This window comes from Stegostoma tigrinum, chromosome 10 (genome assembly GCF_030684315.1).
Source record: "Stegostoma tigrinum isolate sSteTig4 chromosome 10, sSteTig4.hap1, whole genome shotgun sequence".
Lineage (NCBI taxonomy): Eukaryota > Metazoa > Chordata > Chondrichthyes > Orectolobiformes > Stegostomatidae > Stegostoma > Stegostoma tigrinum.
In genome coordinates, this window is record NC_081363.1 from 26772857 (window position 1) to 26796410 (window position 23554).

A 23554-nucleotide genomic window follows, 5' to 3' on the forward strand; every position below is an offset into this window, starting at 1 on the left:
GGTTTATAGAAGTTTATAAAACCATGAGGTATACAGATAAGGTGAATGGCTTTACCCCAGAGTGGAGAATTTCAAGACTGGGGGCATATTTTTAAGGTGAGAGGAGAAATGTTTAAAAAAGGCATTGAGACAAATTTTTTACACAGATGGTGTTTTGTGTGTGCAATGAATTTCTAGAGGAATTGGTGGAAGCAGGTACAGTTATCATGTTTAAAAGGCACTTAGATAAGTATATGAATAAGAAATGTTTGGAGAGATATGGGCTAAACGCAGGGAGGTGGGACTAGTTTAGTTTGGGATTACAATTGGCATGGACTGGTTGGACCGAAGGGTCTGTTTCTGTGCTAAATGACTCCATGACCTGAAACTTTAGCTTTGCTTTCTCTCCACACGTGCTGCCAGACTTGCTTAGATTTTCCAGTAATTTCCGTTTAAGTCCTGATAGGAACTTGAACCTGGAGCTTCTCGTCCTGAGATAGGGACACTACCACTGAATCTCAAGATCTCTAAGTCTCATCTTAATTCGCTGAAATAAAGACTCATGTCAGAAACAGCTGCACTGATAAAAATGTGTTTTATTTGTATTTGATTTGTCCATAATACAGATTTCACACAATTTAGCATAACTTAAATATTTGACTTGGAGAAACCATGCAGTTAACTTATATGGAAATATAAAAGTCTGTACTGGGTTAATATGTTTTTATCTCGAATTTAAGAAATGTGATGAATTGAGTTGACTTTCTCTGGGCTTCAATTTCTTTTATTATAAAAAAAAGTGCTGTTCTAAAATTAAGCATGTTATTAGAGCAGCAGAGAACCAGTTTGCCTCTGCATTCATTTTGTACCATGTCTAATCTGGGAGTGGTTGTGTTGACATTGGATGCCAAACTGAAAAATGACTCTGGCACCCTTTCAGGGCAATGTATAATAGCTCACAAAAAGAGAGGATGCCTCTGTAATATGACCTATAATCCTCACTAAATGGTTTTCCATCATCTAAGACCAAGAATAGAAGTATCAACCTTTTGACATGCTGTTGAATCTGTTACAAAGATACTGAAAGATGCATAGAAAGGCCATTTCGGGAGTGCAATTTCTCACACCACTGCCCTCAATTCATTGTTATATTCATGCTGTAGCAATGCAAGGAGTTAGGGGTGAAAAGATCTACTTACACACAGATGTAACATACATGTTCATGTGTTTATCCTAAAGGATAAAGGTCTAAATAACTTCACAACAGTTAAAACCAGGAGATTTTTAACTATATCAAGTCAAGTCAGGAGGTGAGGAAACTTGACAAACTATCTAACCACAGGCTAAGCTTCTGCCAACCCCATTCTGTCATTAAGTTCACTTCAATCCAATGCAATAAAATTTCCCTGTTTCAACCTGCCCATCAAATGTCTTCATCATTTTGAGCTTCAACTTCTGTATTGCTTTCTCAAGCCTCACAAATTACAACACATTTAAAAATGAACAATCTCCTACAGAACTTGTCATCCCTCTGTGAAAACCCCACTGATTGTCTGTCTTCAGCAACTTGATTTCAAAATTATTGTTCTTGCATTTTGTTATATTTCACAGTCTCCACAGTGTGTGGTGCAAGGGCTCCAGGACAGTCTGTGCCTCCATTTGTTGGGTGTAGGCCCTTGTCAAAACTATTCTGACAAATTAAATATTAAATTGGCTCATCACTTCATTAATATTGTCAAATTTGCCCTGCATTTCCAGCATCTTATTTTGTTTGACATATCAGCAGTTAAAATTATGGCAAAGCAATTTACTACACATGACAGTACTTTGAGTCATGAGGCATGTTTGTTGCAATGTAGCTTATAATTTCGGAGTATGACACCCACATTAATAAATAAGAACTGATACTTCTTCAAAAATAAAATATCCAATGTAATTCATTGATTGAAAGATGTTTTGAATGTCCTTAGGACAATGAAATAAAAACTGAAAGTGCTGGAGAAACTCAGGAGATCTGGGAGCATCTGCAGAGAGAAAATAGAATTAATGTTTCGAGTTCCATGACTCTTCTTTTGAGTTGAACGGGGATTGAAAGTCACAGTATTTATCTTATTGACAAAGAGGGAAGAGGAATAAGTGAAACAGATAGTGAAGGACAAGGGAGGGGAGGGAAAGGTATGTTTGCTGGCTATCTTCTGCCATTTCAGCCATCACCAAGCACATGTTCTTGTACTTCCAACCCAAGTCAACGCAACCTGGAGAAACAAAATTTTAGGTACTTCACAGATCTACGGACTCATCAATGATTCCTGAACAGCCTCAGAACATGAATAATACTCTCCATTTTGACCCCCCCAACCCCTGCCACTCACCATATCTTGCTTGTTAGCAGTTACCTAATTTCAACTATCCACAGATATCTTTAACACCTATTTTGCATTGAGTCATAGAGAGATTTACTGCATTGCAAAAGGACCTTTGGCCCATTGTATCCATGTCAGTCAAAAACAACCACCTAACTATTCTAATCTCATTTTCTAGCACTTGGCCCATAACCTAGTATACCTTGGCATTGCAAGTGTATATCTAAATACATCTTAAATATTAGGAGGGTTTCTGTTTCTACCACCCTTTACAGGCAATTAGTTCCAAATTCCCATCCCCTCTCAGTGAAAAAGTCTTTCCTAAATCTATGCCCCTGGTCATTGATCCTTCCATCAAGAGGTTGCATTTCTTCCTGTTTACCCTATCTATGCCACTTATAATGTTATACATTCTCACACTCTTTTCTTCTAAAGAAAACAGCCCTAGTATGTCAATCTGTCTTGGAACTCTCCAGTTCAGGCATATCCTGGTAAATCTCCTCTGCACCCTCTCCAGTCCAATCAATTCTGGCTGATAATGTGGAGTCCAGAACTGCACACAATGCGCTCCCTGTGGCCTAACCAATCTTTTATGCAGTTCCAGCATAAATTCCCTGCTCTGTGTCTTGACTAATAAAGGCAAGTGTACCATATGCCTTTTTAACCACTTTATCCGCCTATCCTGATAACTTAAGGGATCGGTGTACGTACTGTTCACCATGAATTCTTTTGCCTTGTTTGTCTTGCTTGAGTACATCATCTAGGATTTATCTGGATTGAATCTATTTGCTCCAGATTAGCCCATTTGTCCAGTCCATCTATATCCTCTTGTAATTTAAGGCTATCCTCCTCATTATTTACCAACCCACCAATTTTTGTACCAGTTGTGAACTTAATGATCAATCTTCTGATATTTAAGTCTAAATTTTTATACAATCACAAACAGCAAGGGCTGCAAGACTGACTCCTGTTGGACTCCACTGCACACAGACTTCCAGTCGGAAAAACACCCCTGCGACTGTCTGTGTGGAGTTTCTTCCAGGTGCTCCGGTTTCCTCCCACAGTCCAATGATGTTCAGATGAGGTGGATTGGCCATGCTAAATTGTCCGTAGTGTTCAGGGAGATGTGGATTCGGCAGGTTATAGGGGGATGGGCCTGGTTGGGATGCTCCAAGGTTTGGTGTGGACTTGTTGGGCTGAAGGGCCTGTTTCCATACTTTAGGTAATCTATGATTCTATGAACTATCACCGTCTGCTTTCTGCCACTCAGGCAATTGTGGATCCATTTGCCAAATTTCCTTGGACCCCATTGGTTCTTACTTTTGCTAACAGTTTCCCATGTGATTCCACTCTTTTACTACGATTAGCACTCCTTTTGCTTTTTGCTCAGGATACTTTCACCGTTTGTTCCACTCACTCCTGTTCCATCTTTGCCAATAATATGAAAAGCATCATTTTTCAGCCCCCCTCAACTTTGAAGAATAGCCATGGGATGGGAGACTTGAATGTTGATTTTGTCTCTCTTCCCACAGTTGCCACTAGACCAGCTGAGTTTCTCCGACATTTTCTGTTCTTGGTTCGGCTCGCCAGCATCTGCAAAATATTACTTTTATCTGAGGATCTTGAAGGCCTGTCTAAACACAATCTTTTGAAATCGTGATCTTGGCAGGGAGTCACTCAAAGTTAGATACAAAAACCAAATGAAAATCAATGAACCATTTAGAAGAAAAAAATGTATAAGCTGAATACGATTTTAAATCTCATGAACACAAGCTGCATGCAATCCCTATTCCATAACAAAGCGAATGAAGTCATAGAGATGTACATCTTGGAAATATTGATAACTACAAACCAAATAGGGGAATCACTCTGCAGTAGTGTAGCCCCTCAACAATATAGCCAGCAAACCAGTAACAGTAAATTCAGAAACAATCACCTCAGAGCTGACCTCCAAGGCAGTAACAGTACAATGTTGAACCAACATTGAGATCCCTCCGAAGGCACTCTCAAGCTTTCTACCAACATCAACTTTAAACAGTCTAGAAAATATCACTCGACTATTTCTGCTGCAAGCTACACCAAGGAAACGGTTCACAGCTCCTTCGGTCCCAATCGTCCATGCCGACCAGATATCCTAAATGAATCTTGTCCCGACTGTGCAGTGAATTTAGATTGCACAACCTAAAGCAGGCGCATTTGACGTGCAATTTCACGGCCGACATTTTCAAAACCGGCATTGCAGGAACGGTAGAGACAACTGCAGTAGAGTAGCTTAATGGTGTCTTTGAAATGTTTTCCTGTGTGCGGAAGGGTAGGACAGCTTTAAGGGACAGAGTTTGGGGTGGGAGGGGAGGCGGAGAGGATGACTATGTTTGCAGGCGGCTCGGCAGCGTCCCCTGTTGTCCCGATGCGCCGCTGCCTCTATTTATTTAGAATGCGAGCTGAGGTCTGAGGGATTTCAATGAGCCGAGGGACTAGGCTCTGGAGGAGGGGAAATCGGGCTGCAGGCTGTCGCCGGCTCTTGGTCTCTGTCCTGCCTTGTCCCCCCGCCCCCTGACTGTGTGTATCTGCGGCTGGGTTGGGCTTGGAAGCCGCACTCTGTATTTGAGAGACGATTATTGATTGAAGGAGGTCTCAGAAACAGCGGCGTCTGATCAGAAAGCCCAGGCGCGAATACCAGGGCAGAGGGATTTGTGATGAACTGGGCACTCACCATTGATAGAGGTCTTTTTGCAGTTTTTCTTTCCCCCCCCCCCCCCCGCCACCTCCAGCCCTGCCCCCGTGTGTTTTGTTATTTCCCCCCTCCCTTCTCTGTGTTAATTTTTTTTGTTTGCTGTTGTAGTGTGTCCGGTATTGGGTTCCTGTGCACGGAGGGGGGGAATATAACGTAATGCAAAATGTTGTATGTATGAAATGTTGCCACTCTGGTGTAAAAGGTAAACCATTGATTTCCAGGTTTGTTAACCTACGGGAGGCACACGGTGTAGATTTCACTTCCGCACTTGTTCCGTTTCAAGATGCAGACTTGGCTGAAAGGCAAGCGGGTCGGGTACTGGCTGAGCGAGAAGAAGATCAAGAAGCTGAATTTTCAGGCCTTCGCGGATCTTTGCAGGTAAAGCCGAGAGCACCCCCGCCCCCTCCGCGGTCTGAGAAACGAATTCGATTGCGTTTGGACTTGGGGAGAGGCGGCAGGAAATAACGCCGATCATGTAGGCAGCAGCCCATGTGCAATCCGCTTCACTGCCACCAGCTTCAAGGAAAGGGGGCAGAGAGAGAGAGAAAGCCTGAAATAACCAGTGATCTGCTGCTCTGCACGGTCACCCATCATTCTCACTTGAGCGGGCTAAAGGGAAGGAGGGGTTATGGTTATTCGGTGTTAATTTCCTCCAATTGTATAAAACAATAAGATGCTTCCTTTCAAGATTTACATCTATAGGCATTTACTTTCTGCAAGTGAAAGTATCATATTTTTTACTCACACGATAACCTTTCTGGTCGGTAACAGAACATTGCCAATGCAGTGAGTTGAAAGAGGGAAGGTTTTGTTTTGATGATGGAAGTTTAGAATGGAGAACGTGGTTCTGGATCTCGGGCTGCATGTGTTGTGGAACTGTGAGCCCGTCCCTTGGTGTAGCATGTAGCAGAGTTAGTCGGGTGATCTTTTCTAGACTGTTTAAAGTTGCTGTTGGTAGCCAGCTTGAGGATGCTGTCAGAGGGATCTCAATGTTGGTTTAAGGCAGGAACTGTACAGACTTGGAGGTCAGTTCTGAATTTGCTGTTCCTGGTTTTCGGGCTACGCTGCTGCAGACTGATTTCCCCCTATTTAACCTGTTGTGTTATCAATAGAATGATTGATATTGGTTTTTTTAATTGCCAAGTGTTTGGAGGTCTGAAGGGGCTTTACAAGATAAGTGCTGGCAAGAATGTTTTTCTTGAGGGAGAATCTAGAACCAGGAAATGCACTTAAAATGATGGATTTCCCATTTTATAACAGAATTTCACGGAGTCATTAATCGTTGGTATTCTCTTCCTATAAGAGCAGTGGGTCATTGAATATATTCAGGGCTGAGTTCAATTGTTTCTTTTTTCTTAATCAACAGGTGAGATGAGGGTAACAGAACCCACAAGGAAAAGGCAGTTAAGGCCGCATCAGATCCATGTTTTTGAATAGCTGAGTAGGCTTGTTAGTCTTAATGGACTAGCCCTGTTCCTGTTAATGATCTCTTAATAACTATGTAGAAATACAATTCTGAATATTGTTGTGTTTCAGTAGGATCACCTCTCATTCTTCTAACTTGTAATGAATATAGGTCCAAATTGCTCAACCTTCCCTGCTGATAAGACAACGTTCATCATACTGAGATAGTGGGAACTGCTGATGCTGGAGTATCTGAGATAATAAGGCGCAGAGCTGGATGAACACAGCAGGTCGAGCAGGAAGGCTGACGATTCGGGCCTAGGCCCTCCTTCAGAAATGGGGGAGGCAGACAGACTGGTCAAAGAGGCAGGAATGGAGCCAGTAGGTGGGGAGGTAACATTTCCTGTGGTTGCAGGGAAAAGTGCTTCTGTCTCCTTCCCAAAATCCACAAACCTGACTGCCCTGGTCGAAACAACTGCTGTAGTGACATCAATCGCCTAAACCTCTCCACCCCTCTCACCCACTCCAACCTCTTTCCCCCGCAGAACATGCAGCCCTCAGCTCCCTCCACTCCAACCCTAACCTCACACAAAACCAGCGGACAAGGGAAGCGCGGTTGTAGTGCGGCGCATGACCACTACGTTGCCGAGGCCAGATGCCAACTCTCTGACACCACCACCTACCGCCCCCTTGATCATGACCCACCCCTAAGCACCAAACCATCTCCGACACAATCCACAACCTCATCACCTCAGGTGACCTCCCACCCACAGCCTCCGACCTCATTGTTTCCCAACCCAGCACCGCCCACTTCTGTCACCTTCCCAAAATCCACAAACCTGACTGCCCTGTTTGTCTGCCTTCTGGACGGACCACTCTCTCCATGACTCCCTTGTCTGCTCCACACACTCTTTTCTATACCACCCCCCCCACCACACCCAGCACTTTTCCCTGCACCTGCAGCAAGTGCTAAACCTGCCCCTATACCTCCCTCAGCCCCATCCCAGGCCCCAAAAAGACTTTCCACGTCAAGCAGATGTTCACCTGCACATCTGCTAATGTGGTATCCTGCATCCATTGTACCCGTTGTGGCCTCCTGTACATCAGGGAAACCAAGCGGAGGCTTGGGGACCACTTTGCAGAACACCTACACTTGGTTTGCAGTAAACAACTGCACCTCGCAGTTGTGAACTATTTCAATTACCCCTCCCATTCCTCAGATATGTCCACCCTGGGCCTCCTGCAGTGCCACGTTGATGCTAAACGAAGGTTGCAGGAACAGCAACTCATATTCCGCTTGGGAACCCTGCAGCCCAATGGTATCAATGTGGATTTCACCAGCTTCAAAATCTCCCCTTCCCCAACCGCATCCCAAAACCAGCCCAGTTCGTCCTTCCTCCCACCTATCCCCTCCTCCTACCTCAAGCCACACCCCCATTTCCTACCTACCAATCTCATCCCGTCCCCTTGACCTGTCCGTCCTCCCTGAACTGACCTATCTCCTTCCTACCTGCCCACCTACATTCACCTTTACCGGCTTCATCCCTTCCTCTTTGACCGGTCTGTCTCCTCTCCACCTATCTTCTCTAGCCATCTCCTATCTGCCTCTCCCTATTTATTTCAGATACCCCCTTCCCTTTCCCCATTTCTGATGAAGGGCCTAGGCCCGAAATGTCAGCTTTCCTGCTCGTCTGCTGCTTGGCCTGCTGTGGCACTGCTGGAGGCCCAGGGTGGACATGTCTGAGGAATGGGAGGGGGAGATGAAATGGTTGGCCTGCTGTGTTCATGCAGTTCTACACCTTGTTATTTCATCATACTGAAACTTCTCTGAACTGCTTCCAATGCAAGTATATTCATACACACTACTTCTGGCATAGTCTTGTCAGTGCCGTCTACGACCACAGCAAGACTTCCCTAGTTTTGTAATCAATCCCCTTTGCAATAAATGACACCATTCTATTTGCCTTCCTAAATAATGTGTGCCAACTTTGATTCATGTACAAGGACACCCAGACCCTCTACTGTATCATGCAGCAGTACCTCTCCATTTAAACAATTTTCTACCTTTCTATAATTCCTGCTAAAGTGGATCACCACACAATTCCCACATTTTTCCCCATTTGGCAAATCTTTGCTTCCTTAAACAATCTACATTCCTTCACACATACTTTGTGTGTTTATCACTGCTTGCTTTCCTACCTACCTTTGTCTGATTAGCCAGTCTAGCTGTAGTTCAATCTACTAATGACTTGGATGAAGTGATATAGATAGAACATTGAAGCTCCAGTTCTACTGTGACACCCTGTTAGTTAAAGTTTGCCAGCCTGAACATGGCCCTTTCTTTTCATCTCTCATTGCTAGTTGGTCATTTCTTTGTCTGTTCTCATGTACCACCTTCTTGTAATGCCACAGAAAAGACTGCAGCATAAGAATATCAAATGCCTGAAAGAAATTCAAATACACTATGTTGACTGGCTTCTCTTCATCCACCTGCTTGTTGCATCCTCACAGAATTCTTAATGAATTTGTCAAATGAGATTTCACTTTCAAAAAAATCTTATTGACTCTGCCTGATTTATGATTTTCTGAGTGTCCTGATATTCCTTCCCAATAAATAATGGATTTCATCATTTTCCTAGTGGCAGCAATGAGACTGACTGGTCCACCAATTTACACCTTTTCTGGCCCACTTTTTCTGATTCGTGGTGTTAATTTGGTTTTAATCTGCTGAGACACTTTCAGAATACTGAGAATTTTGGGAGATTCCTTTTTAAGGATGTAGGATGGAGGCCATCAGGTTCCAAACATGTCAGCCTTGAGTCCCATTTATTTGCCTAGTATGTTTCATCCGGTGATTGATTGCTCTAACTTTTTTCTTGTTGATCTCTACACTTATTTATTTATTTATGCTATCTTTTGGGATGTTTTCTGTGCCTTCTGAGTTTGATTTATTGTTGTCACGTGTACTGAGATACAGTGAAAAGTGTTGTTTTGCACACTCCTCAAGCAGATCATAACCAAACAAAATACATCAAGGTGGCAAAACATTGTGTAAAGTACAGTTTTGCAGCTGCAGAGAAGGTGCACAGAGAGGTAGAGATCAAAATTTCAGAGGCCTGTTCAGAAGTCCGCTAACAGCAGGGAGAAGCAGTTCTTCAATCTGTTCACACATGTATTCAAATTTTGATGTCTTCTGCCAGATGGAAGAGTATAATTGGGCTGAGAAAGGTCTTTAATTATGTTGGTTGCTTTCCCGTGGCAGAAGGAGGTATAGATGGAGTTAATGAATGGAAGGCTGGTTTGTGAGATGGAGTAGGTGGTGTGCATGACATAGTTTTTTTTGCTGTCTTGGGAAGAGCAGTTGCATCAGTGTGGGATGACATCCAGATAAGATGCTTTAGATGGTGCATATAATAAAAATTGGTGAGTCATTGTGGACATGCCAAATTTCCTTAGTCTTCTGAGGAAGAAGATACACTGTCATGCTTTCTTGACAGCAGTGGTGGACCAGGACAAATTGTTGGTGATCATTACTGCCAGGAACTTGACGATCTTGACCACCTTCACCTCAGGACCATTGATAGACAGGGGTGTGTCCTCCACACTGCTTCCTGAAGTCAATAACCACCTCCTTTGTTTTGCTGACATGATGGAGCAATTGTTGTCATTACGCCATGTCTCGTTATTGAGATCTGACTTGCAACACTGGCGTCAGCAAACCTGTTAATGGAATTGTGGCAAAATTTGGCCACACAGTTGTGCTTGTGTAAGGAGTATAGCAGGGGGTTGAATACACAGCCTTGCTGCAGTACCGGTGTTGAGGATGATGATGGAAGTGATAGTCGTGGCCTATAGGTTAGGAGGTCGAAGATCCAGTTAGAGTGGGGAGCTGTTACCTAGGTCTTGGAATTTAGAGATGAGTTTGTCTGGAATTAAGGAGTCGAAGGCAGTGCTGTGTACAATAAATAGGAGAACAAGTATCTTTTATTCACTTCAGGTAATGAGGGTGTTGTTGACTAGACCAGCATTCATTGTCCATTCCTAATTGCCCGTAAGGCAGAGTCAACCACATTGCCGTGGGCCTGGAGTCACATGTAGGCCAAGCCAGGCAAGGTAAGGATGACCAGTTCCCTTCCCTAACGGACACTAGTGAACCAAGAGGGTTTATCTGACCATCGACAATGGATTCATGGTCATCATTAGGCTCTCAATTCCAGATTTATTTTTCTTTTTTGCATTTACTGAATTCAAATTCCACCATCCGTTGTGGTGGGTCTCTGGAACATTCTTGGGTCTCGGGCTTAAAAGTCCACTGATAATACCGTTAGGCCATCACCGCCTCATCCTACCTTCTATTGTGAGGTAGATACAAAATTTTTGTTCAAAGCAAACGCAACAAGAACAAAATTGCTGTAAAAGCTCAGCAGGTCTGGCAGCATCTGTGGAGGAGAAAACAGAGATAACGTTTCGTGTCCGGTGACCCCTCCTCGCCCTTTCCAGCAACTTAGTTTTTGTTCCTGATTTACAGCATCCGTTGTTCTTTTGCTTTGTTCAAAGCTCCTGTCATTCCTTTGCTTCCCCTTTTTAATTCCAGTGTCACCATTTAAGGAGCAAACACTCACTTTATTTTTATATTGCTTTTACTGTATCATATTGTATTTGTTGCTAGTATTTGCTCTATTGCAATCTCTCCAACTTTTAATTTATCTTTTTCATGGTTTTCAAACATCTCTCAATATTTTGGGATATGCTAATCTTTCTTTCACTTTGATATTATTCTTGTGTTCCTTTTAAAGCAGGGTTGCATCCTTCTGATGTTAACGTTCTTGTGCAACAATGCACTGTCAAAAGACAGGAAATATAGATAATTAAATGCTTGAGTGCTCCTACATAGAAGATAGGAGGAGGCCATTCAGTCCTTCTCACCTCCTCCACCATTCTTCACGATCCTAACTGGTCTTCCAACTTAATAGCCTGATCCTGCTATCTCCCCATTACCTTTGATCCCATTTGCTCCAAGTGCTATGTCTAGTCGCTTCTTGAAAATGTTCACTGTTTTGCATCAACTACTTCCTGTGGTAATGCATTCCACAGGCTCACCACTCCCTGGGTGAAGAAATGTCTCCTCATCTCCATCTTAAATAGTCTATCTCAAATCCTCTTAGTGTGGGCCCTGGATCTGGAAACACCCACCATCGGGAACGTCCTCCCTGCATTTAACCTGTCCAGTCCTGTTAGAATTTTATAAGTTTTGATGAGACTGCCCTGCACCCCCATTCATCTGAACTCCAGCGAAAACAATCCCCACCTAGTCAATCTCTCCTCTCCTCATATGTCAGATCCGTCTGGTAAATCTTCGCTGCACTCCCTTAAGCAACAGCATCCTTCCTCAGAAAAGGAGTCCAAAAGTCTGCACTATATTACAGGTGTAGCCTTACCAAGGCTGTGTATAACTGCAACAACACATCCCTGCTCCAGTATGCAACCCCTCACAATGAAGGCCAGCATAGCATTTGCCTTCTTTACCACCTGCTGCACCTGCGTGCTTGCCTTCAGCAACTGGTGCACAAGGACACCTCAGGTCCTGTTGTACCCTCCCCTCTCCCAATTTACACCCATTCACAAAATAATCTGCCTTTTTTTTTCTTCTTCCAAAGTGAGTAACCTCACATTTATCCAAATTATACTGTATTTGCCATTGATTTGCTCACTCATCCAACTTGTCAAGATCATCTGAAGGATCTCTGCATTCTTGTCACAGTTCACCCTCTTACCCAACTGAGTATTACCTGCAAACTTGGAGATGTTACTTTTTTGTTCCCCCATCCAAATCACTAATATATATTGTGAATAACTGGGGTTCCAGCACCGATTCGATATTCTTTGTTTTTTCCTCTGCCAATCAATTTTCTCTCCCTCTTAATACACTTCCTCCAATCCTGTGTGCTTTAATCTTGCAATTAATCTGTTGTGTGGGACATTGTCAAACAAAGTCCCAATATACTGCATGGAGTTGACAAAGAGGAACTTGTAGTTACATCCTCCTAGAATTCCAGCAGATTTGTCAAGCATGATTTCCCCTTCGTAAATCCATGGCTACTCTATCTGATCCAGCCATTGATTTCTAAATGCTCTGCTATAAAATCCTTGACAAAGGATTTGAGAATTTTCCCCATAATGATGTTAGCCTCACCGATCTGTAATTTCCTGCTTTCTCTCTACCTCTCTTTTTGAATATTGGAATGACATTAGCCATCCTTCAATCTGCAGGGACTACTTCGGAGTCTAGAATCCTGGAAGATATCCACAAATGAATCTGTTATTTCTGGAGCTATTTCCTTAAGTACTCTGGGATGTAGATTATCAGGCCCTGGGGATTTATTGGCCTTCAACCCCAACAACCTTCCTGGCACCATTTCTCTACTAGTATTGATCTCCTTCAATTCTTCCTTCTCTCTAAATCTTGCATCCTCCAATAATTCTGGTATCTGATTTTTTTTGTCCTTTTTTTTTTGTGAAGACAGAACAAAAGTATATATTCAGTTCCTCAGCCATTTCTTTGTCACCTATTGTACATTCCTCAGTTTCTGCCTATAGGGGACCTACATTTGTCTTTATCAATCTCCTTCTGTTCACGTACCAATAGAAACTCATAGCATCAGTCTTTATGTTCCCTGCAAGTTTACTTCTGCGGTCTATTTTTTCCCTTAAGCAACCCTTAAGTTTTTGCCGAATTCTAAGCTGCTTCCAATCCTCAGATGTATTTTTTTTGGCCAATCTGTATGCTTCTTCCTTGGATCGGATACTATTTCTAATTTCTTTTTGTAAGCCGTGGATTAGCTGTCTTACCTATTTTTTGTTTTCTTTTTTTGTTTTTGCGACAGGAATAAACAGTTGTTGCAGTTTTCCCCCATGCATTCCTTGAATGTTTGCGAATGCCTATCTACTGTCATCCCTTTTTTAAGTAACTTTTCCCTAATCTATCGAGGCCAACTCACACCTCGTACCCTGTAGCTTCCTTTATAAAGGTTCAGCACCCTTGTCTCTGAATCAATACCCTCACTTTCCATCTTGATTTAAAAAAAAAATTCTTCTATCATGTTATCATCACACTCCCCCGCGCACCCCCCCCCCCCCAAAAAAAAGGAGATCTCGCACAGCTAGATTGGCAATGATTCCTTTCTCATTACACAGCACCCAGTCTAAGATGGCCTGCTATCAAGCTGGTTTCTCCATGTATTGATCAAGTAAACCGTCCCATGTACATTCCAGGAATTCCTCTGCTATGGTGTTATAGCTAACCTGATTTGCCCAATCAATGTGTAAATTAAAATCACTGACAGTGCCTTATCCCATGCATCTAATTTTCTGTTTAATGCCATTCTTAACATCACTGCAGTCTGGGGGTCTGTATATGATACCTAATGCTTTTTTGCCCCTTGGTATTTCTCAAATCTACCCAGACAGACTCCAGTTGTCAGAGCTGTTATCCTTTCTCACTACTGTTAATTTCCTCTTTAACCAGCAATGCCACTCCACCACCAACTTTCTTTTTGCCTGTTGTTCCTAAATACTGAATACCTGGGACATTCAGTTTCCATCCCTAGTCACTTTGTAGCCATGTCTCTGGGTACAATATAATTGGGATTACATTTACAATTAGTTGATCCACTTTATTGCAGATGTTCTGCACAAAGCCTTTAAGCTTGTCCTTTTAACATTATTTGTCTCCTTAATTTTGTTTGAACAGCCCTGTTTGAATCTTGACCTTGGTTTCTCAGCCTATCACTTTTTTTTTCTTTCCCTCTGAGTCTTACATAGCTTCTCATTCCCCTGGCATTTTAGTTTAAACCTTCCCCGGTGGCTCCAGCAAACACACTCTCTTCTCCCTAGGTCATCAGCCCCAGTCCTGCCCATGTGTAGACTGTCCAATTTGCACAGGTCTCACCTTCCCCAGAAGCAGTCCCAATGCCCCAGGCATCTGAAACTCTTCCCCTCGCACCTCCCACTCCCAACAGCATCTTTTCAGTCACGTAGTCATGCAGTATATCCTATCATTTTTCCTCTGACCGGCACGTGGTATCAGAGTAATCCTGAGATCACTACCTTTTTTGTGATCAGATTTCTTCACTTTCCTCTTAGCTGCCTGTATGCTGCCTTTTAGGACCTCCTCCTTCTTTTTTCCCCACCCATGTTGTTTTTACTGACATGTACCATGACCACTGGCTGTTCACCCTCCCCCCTTCGGAATCCCCACCCTCCCCCTTAGGAATCCTGTACCTGCTTTGAGACATCCTTGATCCTGCTAGAGAACCCAAGATAACAAAGTGTGGAGCTGGATGAACACAGCAGGCCAAGCAGCATCTCGGGAGCACAAAAACTGCCATTTCGGGCCTAGACCCTTCTTCAGAGAGGGGGATGGGGAAGAGGGTTCCGGAATAAATAGGGAGAGAGGGGGAGGCGGACCGAAGATGGATAGAGGAGAAGATAGGTGGGGAGGGGATAGGTGAGGACGGATAGGTCAAGGGGGTGGGATGAGGTTCGTAGGTGGGAAATGGAGGTGCGGCTTGAGGTGGGAGGAGGGGATAGGTGAGAGGAAGACGATGTTAGGGAGGTACGGATGAGCTAGGCTGGTTTTGTGTTGCACTGGGGGAAGGGGAGATTTTAAAGCTTGTGAAATCGACATTGATACCATTGGGCTGCAGCGTTCCCAAGTGGGATGTGAGTTGCTATTCCTGCAACCTACAGGTGGCACTGCAGGAGGCCCATGATGGATATGTCGTCTGAGGAATGGGAGGGGGAGTTAAAATGGTTCGAGACGGGAGATGCAGTTGTTTATTGCGAACTGAGCGGAGGTGTTCTGCAAAGCCGTCCCCAAGCCTCCACTTGGTTCCCCCAGTGTGGAGGAAGCCACACCGGGTACAGTGGATACAGTATGCTACATTGGCAGATGTGCAGGTGAACATCTACTTGATATGGAAAGTCATCTTGGGGCCTGGGATAGGGGTGAGGGAGGAGGTGTGGGGGCAAGTGTAGCATTTCCTGCGGTTGCAGGGGAAGGTGCCGGGTGTGGTGGGGTTGGAGGGCAGTGTGGAGCGGACAAAGGAGTCATGGAGAGAGTGGTCTCTCCGGAAGGCAGACGAGGGTGGGATAGAAAAAATGTCTTGGGTGGTGGGGTCGGATTGTAGATGGTGGAAGTGTCGGAGGATGATGCATTGTATCCGGAGGTTGGTGGGGTAGTATGTGAGAACGAGGGGGATTCTCTTTTGACGGTTATTGCGGGGACAGGATGTGAGGGATGAGTTGCGGGAAATGTGGGAGACACGGTCAAGGGCGTTCTCGACCACTGCGGGGGTGGGTGGGAGTTGTGGTCCTTGAAGAAGGCGGCCATCTGGGATGTGCGGGAGTGGAATGCCTCATCCTAAGAGCAGATGTGGCAGAGGTGAAGGAATTGGGAATAGAGGATGGAATTTTTGCAGGAGGGTGGGTGGGAGTCAGTGGGCTTGAAATAGACATCTGTTTCTAGCTGGTTGCCTGAGATGGAGACAGAGGGGACCAGGAAGGTGAGAGATGTGCTGGAGATAGTCCAGGTGAACTTGAGGTTGGGGTGGAAGGTGTTGATGAAGTGGATGAACTGTGCGAGCTCCTCTTGGGAGCACGAGGTGGCGCCGATACAGTCATCAGTGTAACGGAGGAAGAGGTGGGGTTTGGGGTCTAGGTGCGGAAGAGGGACTGTTTCACGTAACCTACAAAGAGGCAGGAATAGCTTGGGCCCATGCGGGTACCCATAGCCACCCCCTTTGTCTGTAGGAAGTGGGAGGAATCGAAAGAGAAGTTGTTGAGGGTGAGGACGAGTTCGGCTAGGCGGATGAGGGTGTCGGTGGAGGGGGACTGGTTGGGCCTGCGGGACAGGAAGAAGCGGAGGGCCTTCAGGCCATCTGCATGAGGAATTCAGGTGTATAGGGACTGGACGTCCATGGTGAAAATGAGGTGTTGGGGGCCAGGGAATTGGAGGAGGTGGAGGGCGTGGGTGTTGTCACGGACGTAGGTGTGGAGTTCCTGTGCTAAGGGGGAGAAAATGGAGTCCAGATAGGTGGAGATGAGGCAGGAGCATTTGGAGACAATAGGTTGACCAGGGCAGGCAGGTTTGTGGATTTTGGGGAGGAGAAAGAAACGGGCCGTGCGGGGTTGGGGAACAATAAGGTTGGAGGCTGTGGGTGGGAGGTTCCCTTAGGTGATGAGGTCATGGATGGTATTGAAGATGATGGTTTGGCGCTCGGGGGTGGGGTCGTGATCAAGGGGGCGGTAGGAGGAGGTGTCGGAGAGTTGGTGTTTGGCCTCGGCGATGTAGAGGCCAGTACGCCATACTACCACTGCGCCACCCTTGTCTGCGCATTTGATGGTGAGGTTGGGGTTGGAGTGGAAGTCTGCCCGTTCTGCGGGGGATAGGTTGGAGTGGGTAAGAGGGGTGGAGAGGTTGAGGCGGTTAATGTCTCGACGGCAGTTGGCGATGAAGAGGTCAAGGGAGTGTAGGAAGCCTGGGGATGGTGTCTAGGAGGAGGACTTGTGTTGGATGCGGGTGAAGGGGTCATTGGAGAGACGGTTAGGCTCCTGGTGAAAGAAGTAAGTGTGGAGGTGAAGGCGGTGGAAAAACTGCTCTGTCCAAACGTGACTGGTCTTCGTTGATGTGTGGGTGGAGGGGGACAAAGGTGAGCCCTTTGCTTAGGACTGACCATTCGTCCTCAGTCAGTGGGAGGTCTGGGTGGATAGTGAAGATTCGGCAGGGCTTGGTGTGGCTTTCACTTCTGGGGTTGCTGGCTGTGGAGCTGTGGGCAGAGCGATGTGGGTGGGGTTCCATCAGTGGTGGGCGGGCCGCTGTCTATGGTCCAAAATGTCAGCTTTTGTGCTCCTGAGATGCTGCTTAGCCTGCTGTGTTCATCCAGCTTCACACTTTGTTATCTCTGAGCTCTCCTGCCATGGTTTACCTCTTCAAATTATACCTTGGAAAGCACTTTCACATCAGGTTCAATTCAATTCAATCCAATCCAGTTACCTGTGGACCTTGTCTCCTGGTCCGTCTACTATCCTTACAGATTAGAAGCCAAAAAGACTATTATAAGTGATAGAAGTAGTGGGGACTTGCCTCCTTTATTCGCTACTCAAATGTCTCCCTATTGCTCAACTTCATTACTTGTTTTCAACTCCATTTAGGCCAATTTTTGTCTTGATTCCTTTACTTACATTTCAGACACTAGTCATGGATCTGTGTTTCTGGATATGAAATTTGGCATGTTATGATCAGCGTTAATTGGAAGATCCTTCCTTTAGTAGATGTAGAATTGATAACAATAACATGTTCTGATTGATTCTGGAGAGAATTGTTCTGACAAATTGTCCTTAGAATAATTCATGAGCTCATCCTTCAGGCTACTTGCAACATGATTCATCCAAATTCTCTGAAGATTTTAATGTACCACAAGTACTGCAATGCCTTTCCTGAAACCTCCCATTATTTCTTGATTCATACTTTGTGCTACAGTGTAGCTCAGGAGGACTAGAAGCCATTTTCACCATTGATTCTTCTTTTTGTCATCTTACCTCCACCCAAATTGATCTGGCAATTGGACCATATGGGCCAAGATCATTTCTCACTATTTGTAATTATCTCACCCATTATTAGCAGTGCCGTCCCACTTTTTTCTTTCTGAAATGTTAAATTCCCTTGACCATTCAGGTTCAAGTTGTGGTCATCTCTCAAACATGAATGGAGATTGCATTTAATTATATCTGTAGTATCAGTTCATCCACTTGGTTATGAGTGCTGTGTGTATCAAATAAGGACAGAAGAAATAGGAAATATAGGCCATTAACTGCACAAATCAACTCTGCTGTTCAGTGAGATCCTAGTTGTTGAGTGACCTCAACACCAGTTTCCTGCAACTATCCTTTGTTTTTATAGTGACTGAGATCAATAGATCCCCACTTCAACAACCAAGGCTTCACAGCTTTGGTGGGCAGAATGATGAAATGCTTTTCATCTCACTAAACGGACTCCCCTTTTATTCTGAAACAGTGAGGGAAAATATCCTTTTGGTATCTACCTTTAAATGAGATCACCCCCATTCTTCTAAACTCTAAAGAACATAGGTCGAGTCCACGTAATCTTCCCTCATAGCACAAGCCATCCATTGAAAGGCATTTGAGGGTAAGGAGAGACTTTGTTTGTGTGTTACCATGTTTTATTTTCTTTGACTCTATAATTGCTCACTCTTGTGTTTGAATGTTGTGTCCCTTCTGGTCACAATCTGGTTGTCATTAGTTACATCACTATCCTACTTTTGTCCTTTTCTCATAATTTTCCAGATCTCTCATGAATTGTTGTCACTGCCGTACCCATTTTAGTTTAATACCCTTTTACAGCTATAGTTAGATGATAAATCAGGTCACTGGTCCTAGTGTGGTTCAGCTGTAGCCCTCCCAATGGCCCTCCCAACCTTTCTTGCCTCATTATTGTCATATGAATCAAAACCCATTCCCTACACCGATCTTTTGAGCCACATATTCAGCTCTGTAAGGAATTATTACCTCTAGTGATTCTGTTTTTTTTTTAAACTTAGACTAAGGATTCTGTTGAGACTTAGCTATGCCAGAGCCCCATAGTCCATTTTACCTGGAGTGCTGTTACGTTATTGCATTAAAACATGGCAACTAGATAGGGTCAGCACATGACCACCTGTGAAGATCTTTAATATGATGCACAGTCTAATGTTGGGATGCTTTATCCATGTATGTAGCCTGTATTCGACCCTAATTTTGCATCCTCTCAAGGGTCCATGAAATCTGTGGTGGGTGGGGGGGAGGGGAATTTCCTCAGGTGCTTTTTGGGAGCACTTTCAATCCCAAAAAAGTGTTCTCATCTTTGCAGCTCATTAACTTGTGTGCTTCAAAGTAGAAACTAGTGTGTCAAGTCAGAGCTTTTGTTTTCGGTTGAACATGAATGTGTAGCTGTTTTCTTTGCTTCCAGTATGCCGGGGCACGTTTTAGACCTGAAGGTATAATGTAATTTTTCTCCCAGATGTTTTTCAAAGATAGTATGAGTGAGTGATTGGAGTTGTGTACTTCAGGCATTTCAATACTGGGTGTCACTTAAATACTAATGAGTTTTTTGTTTTAGAATTTGGGTTGGGTTTGGCGAGGGAGCAGTCGGGGATGGCTCAGTCCGCAGAGCCTCACTGAAACATTGTCATTTTGGTAGTGTAATAATTCTGTAATAGTGGCAATCACTCATCTAAGCTCTGGGTGCTGTAAGGTGTTTTTGTTATTGCCATTCTTTTTTAAAACCCATTGCAAACAATAAATATGCCTGTTTATAGCCTACATTTTGTGCGATTGTGAAATATGAACAAGAGTCCGTATGATGATACAGGACAAGCTGATACACTCTTTTTTTTAACATTTTTGAGCAAGAGCTTACCAGGGCCTGGGAAATTTTTCAGCAGGGGGCCCTTTAACCTCAAGAAAAAGATGAATGAGTATTTATGTCAGCAGCTAAATCTGCCAGGATTTACTCTGCGCAGCTAGTAATCCAGTAGCTTGCAGGTTTGCAATTGATCCATTGAATGAGCAAGACCGGATGTTTTGTGAGGCGAGTTGCTATGGATTGGATGATTCTGACTATATATGTTATTGAGTCAACAGGGAATAAAAATTGCACTGAATAATAAAATCCTGTCAAACTGAATGGAATCTTATTTGAAAGTCTCAGGAAAGGAACAAAGATTTTAGTGTATTTGAATGGGTTGGTATAAAGAGGGAACCAATTGTAGGATGACTCTTGCCTCTGGTTTCATGGTGCTACAGTTTTTAAAATTCTGGCTTTTTTTTCTGTCTGCTTTTAAATCGCAGCACGACCTTGCAAGCAACACCCTGCCCCTACCCTCTCCGCCATCCTAAATCTCTACAAGGGCTTATAGCCTTGTAACCCGTCAAACCTCTCTACTCCTCTAATTTTGGTCTCTTGTATGTTTCCTGATACTCACTGCTGTACAAGTTGTGTTTTCATCTGCCTTAGCATCAAGTTCTGCAATTAACCTTCTTAAACCTTTCCTCAATTTCTTCCAAATAAAAACCAAAAGAACTGCAGATGCTCTTTGGACTCTATCCCATCATTTACTCCCTACCCCACCCACCTCCTTGTTTTTTGCGTATAAACTGATGTTTTCCCAGCCATCATCAGTTCTGAGGAAGGGTCACCAGACCTGAAACATTAACTCTGTTTTCTCCTCCCACAGATGCTGGCAGACCTGCTGAGCTTTTCCAGCAACTTTGTTTTTGTTCCTCAATATTTTTTTTTCCATTTGAGGCACCCTTAACAGCTATGGACTGAAGCAAGGCTTTGGCTAACTGTGCTGAATGTTCGTGGCTTGATTTCCTATTTTGATTTATAATCTTTCTGCATTGCACTTTGTGGTGTTTTACTATGTTAAGTGTGGGTAATTGTTGCCCATTATAGTATGAATCGGGGTGGAAGTGTTTTTGTTATCCTGGCTGCTCGCTGTATTTACTTCATTTGAATCAGGAAGTTGACATAACTCAGAAATGAGTATGGCATCCTTGAGGTCATTTTTAACCATATTTCGTTGTCATTTAGCTTACTGCTAGATACCTGTGGGGTAACAAACTTTGTCTGAGTTTAATAGAATCCTTGTTGGACATGGAGCTGCTCTTTGCTACTAAAGTAACTTGAATGAGGTTTGTCAGTATGTCGGTAAAGTTTGGGATAAAGGTTTTGGGTAATGTTCAATATACTGAAAATAAACAACCTGTAGAACAGAATCCCACATACTTAATAAAAACAAACATTGGAATTGCCTCTGAGTTTTTTTTTTGGCTGTTAGAGTTTAAAATATCCAGTATACAGGGCGTTGTAAAGTTCTGATATGTTGTGCTGTATAGTAACTCACTTGCATGCAGAGTTGTTTATCATGGTGTCAACTGATCCACAATGTTTATAAATGTGGAAAAGAACATATGTTATACATACACTTTTTAAATGGCTTTTGACCAAACTTAATAGTTCAAGTATACCTAGTTTGTGGGCCATTGGTCGTTCCATTGTGACTTCTTGAGGAACTTTTCAAGAGGCCATAAAAGTTGTATAAAATCCTACTGGGAATGACTTTACATCTAAATATGTTGAGCACACATTTAAAAGTGGTAAAAGTAGTTTGGAATTAAAGGTTCTTCATGGGGAACTGAAGTAAGTCTTTGTCACGTTTTATTGCATAGACCTTTAGGGCCCAAAAGGTCTGAGGAGTTGGAGCCACCATTAGAAGCTCAATATATAAAGTACAGAATGTTTTGTTTGGAACTGCAGGAACTTTTTAAAACAAACTTGCATCCCCAGTGTTTGCAGTTCTTCTTTTGGTGTTTTTTTTTGCAACCCCAGTTGCTTCCCAATGTGCCAATTCACACATTTATTATAACATAGTCCTTGAGGTGGGGGATACGAGTGTAAACAGTGAGCATTAGCAGGATATTTAACCAATCCTATTTTCTTTCAACAAGAGCTACTAGGTACTTTCTTATCTTTTAACATAAGAGACTAGGCAAGGTAGAAGGTAGTTATTAGTTTGTTTGTACTTTTTAATTTTTGTTTTAGAGTGGGTTCATTTTGTTAGTAGATATCTGGGTTTTCTGGTTGAAAAATAAAGTAAAAATTATTGGTGTCTATGGAGATCATAACACCAAGTGGGTTAATAAAATAGACATGACCAGATCTTTGTTTTCCTAATGGATCTTTAAATGAACAGGATGAAGTGAAAGCAAAAAAAACCATTACATTTTCGTATTCTTCTTTGGAGAATGTGCATTGAGTAGGATCTGAAGTTCTGCTCTCCCATATATTGGTCTGCTTGCATCATGAAGGTTTATTACACCAGGTATGAATATCTTGAGGCACCAAAGCGAGTTTGGCTGTTTTGACAGAAGATTGGAGGCAGTTGTTCCAACCAAAAGAGTCTGAAATGTTGTTTAATACTAGAAATGTGACTATTTATTTTGAGTGCCTACTGTGGTAGGATTGCCTGTAGGTAGAAAAGGATGTATTTTATCTTCACTCATGAGCATTGCTGGCCAGGTCACCACTTCTCTTCAGTTGTCATCAATAAGGTGGTGATGGGCCATGTTCTTTGAACACCTACAGTCCATGTGTTTATGGGATATAATCATGATGCTATTGAAGAGTTACAGAATTTTGACTTGTGACCATGAAGAAACATTGGTTAGAATTCTATGTTAGGATGTTGTGTGGCTTGGAGGAGAATTTGCAGGCTGTAATGCTTCCTTGCTTCTGCTGCTCTTGTTGCCCAAAGTGGTAGCTGTCATTGGTGTCGAAGGTACCTTTGGTGAATTGCTGCAGTGCTTTGTGTAGTGGCAGCATTGTGTGCCATCTGTGCAGTGGTGGAAGGAGCAAATGTTGAAGGTGGTGGATATAGTGCCAGTCTGTTTGGTTGCGTTGTGTTAGATGGTGTCAATATTCTCGAGTGTTGTTGGAATTGCATTCATCTAGGCAGGTGGATCAAATCTGACTTTGTGGACTTTAATATATTTCAGCAATTTTTGTAACAAAATGTATGTAATGGGAATGAATATAATTCTTTTTTCTGTGCTATTGTGTATGCTTAACAAGGTATGTAATCTTGGCAGAGAAATGACACACATCTGGGATTTATGAAAGGAAAACGTGCAGCTTGAATACTTTAAATTTAAACCTTTTCTAAATTTGTTTGCTTCTCTTGTATCAAATATACCCATTTGCTAGCCACATAGGTAGTTCATTTTTAGAGTCTTGCTAATGCTGGCCTTGATGACTTGTTTCATCGTCCTATTAATCTGATTTAACCTGCCATTCCCTCCCTTCCATGGTATCTTAGCCTAAAATTGGGCGTCCTGTCCGTGTATGTTGCTTGATGATTTATTTTGATTTGAAATTCTTTGCCTGTTGAAAACCTAAAGAGTGATCTAATTGAGATGTTCAAGATGATTTGAAGGACTTGATCGGTTAGAAAGAATT

General features: G+C 43.3%; 1 protein-coding gene across 3 annotated transcripts in view; it reads left to right on the forward strand.

The window, feature by feature from the left end:
* The window catches only part of itpk1a (inositol-tetrakisphosphate 1-kinase a), a 222824-nt gene that overhangs the window by 4696 nt on the left and 194574 nt on the right, over positions 1–23554 (forward strand). Inside the window, exons 1-2 of one of the 3 annotated variants that reach the window (XM_048537570.2) lie at positions 4761–5066; positions 5298–5454. In XM_048537570.2, coding sequence (XP_048393527.1) covers positions 5360–5454 — 95 coding nt within the window. In that variant the 5' untranslated portion in view covers positions 4761–5066; positions 5298–5359. Of the gene's footprint in view, positions 1–4760; positions 5067–5297; positions 5455–23554 lie in introns of those variants that run through there. The other 2 variants (XM_048537571.2, XM_059649065.1) reach the window with 2 other exon arrangements.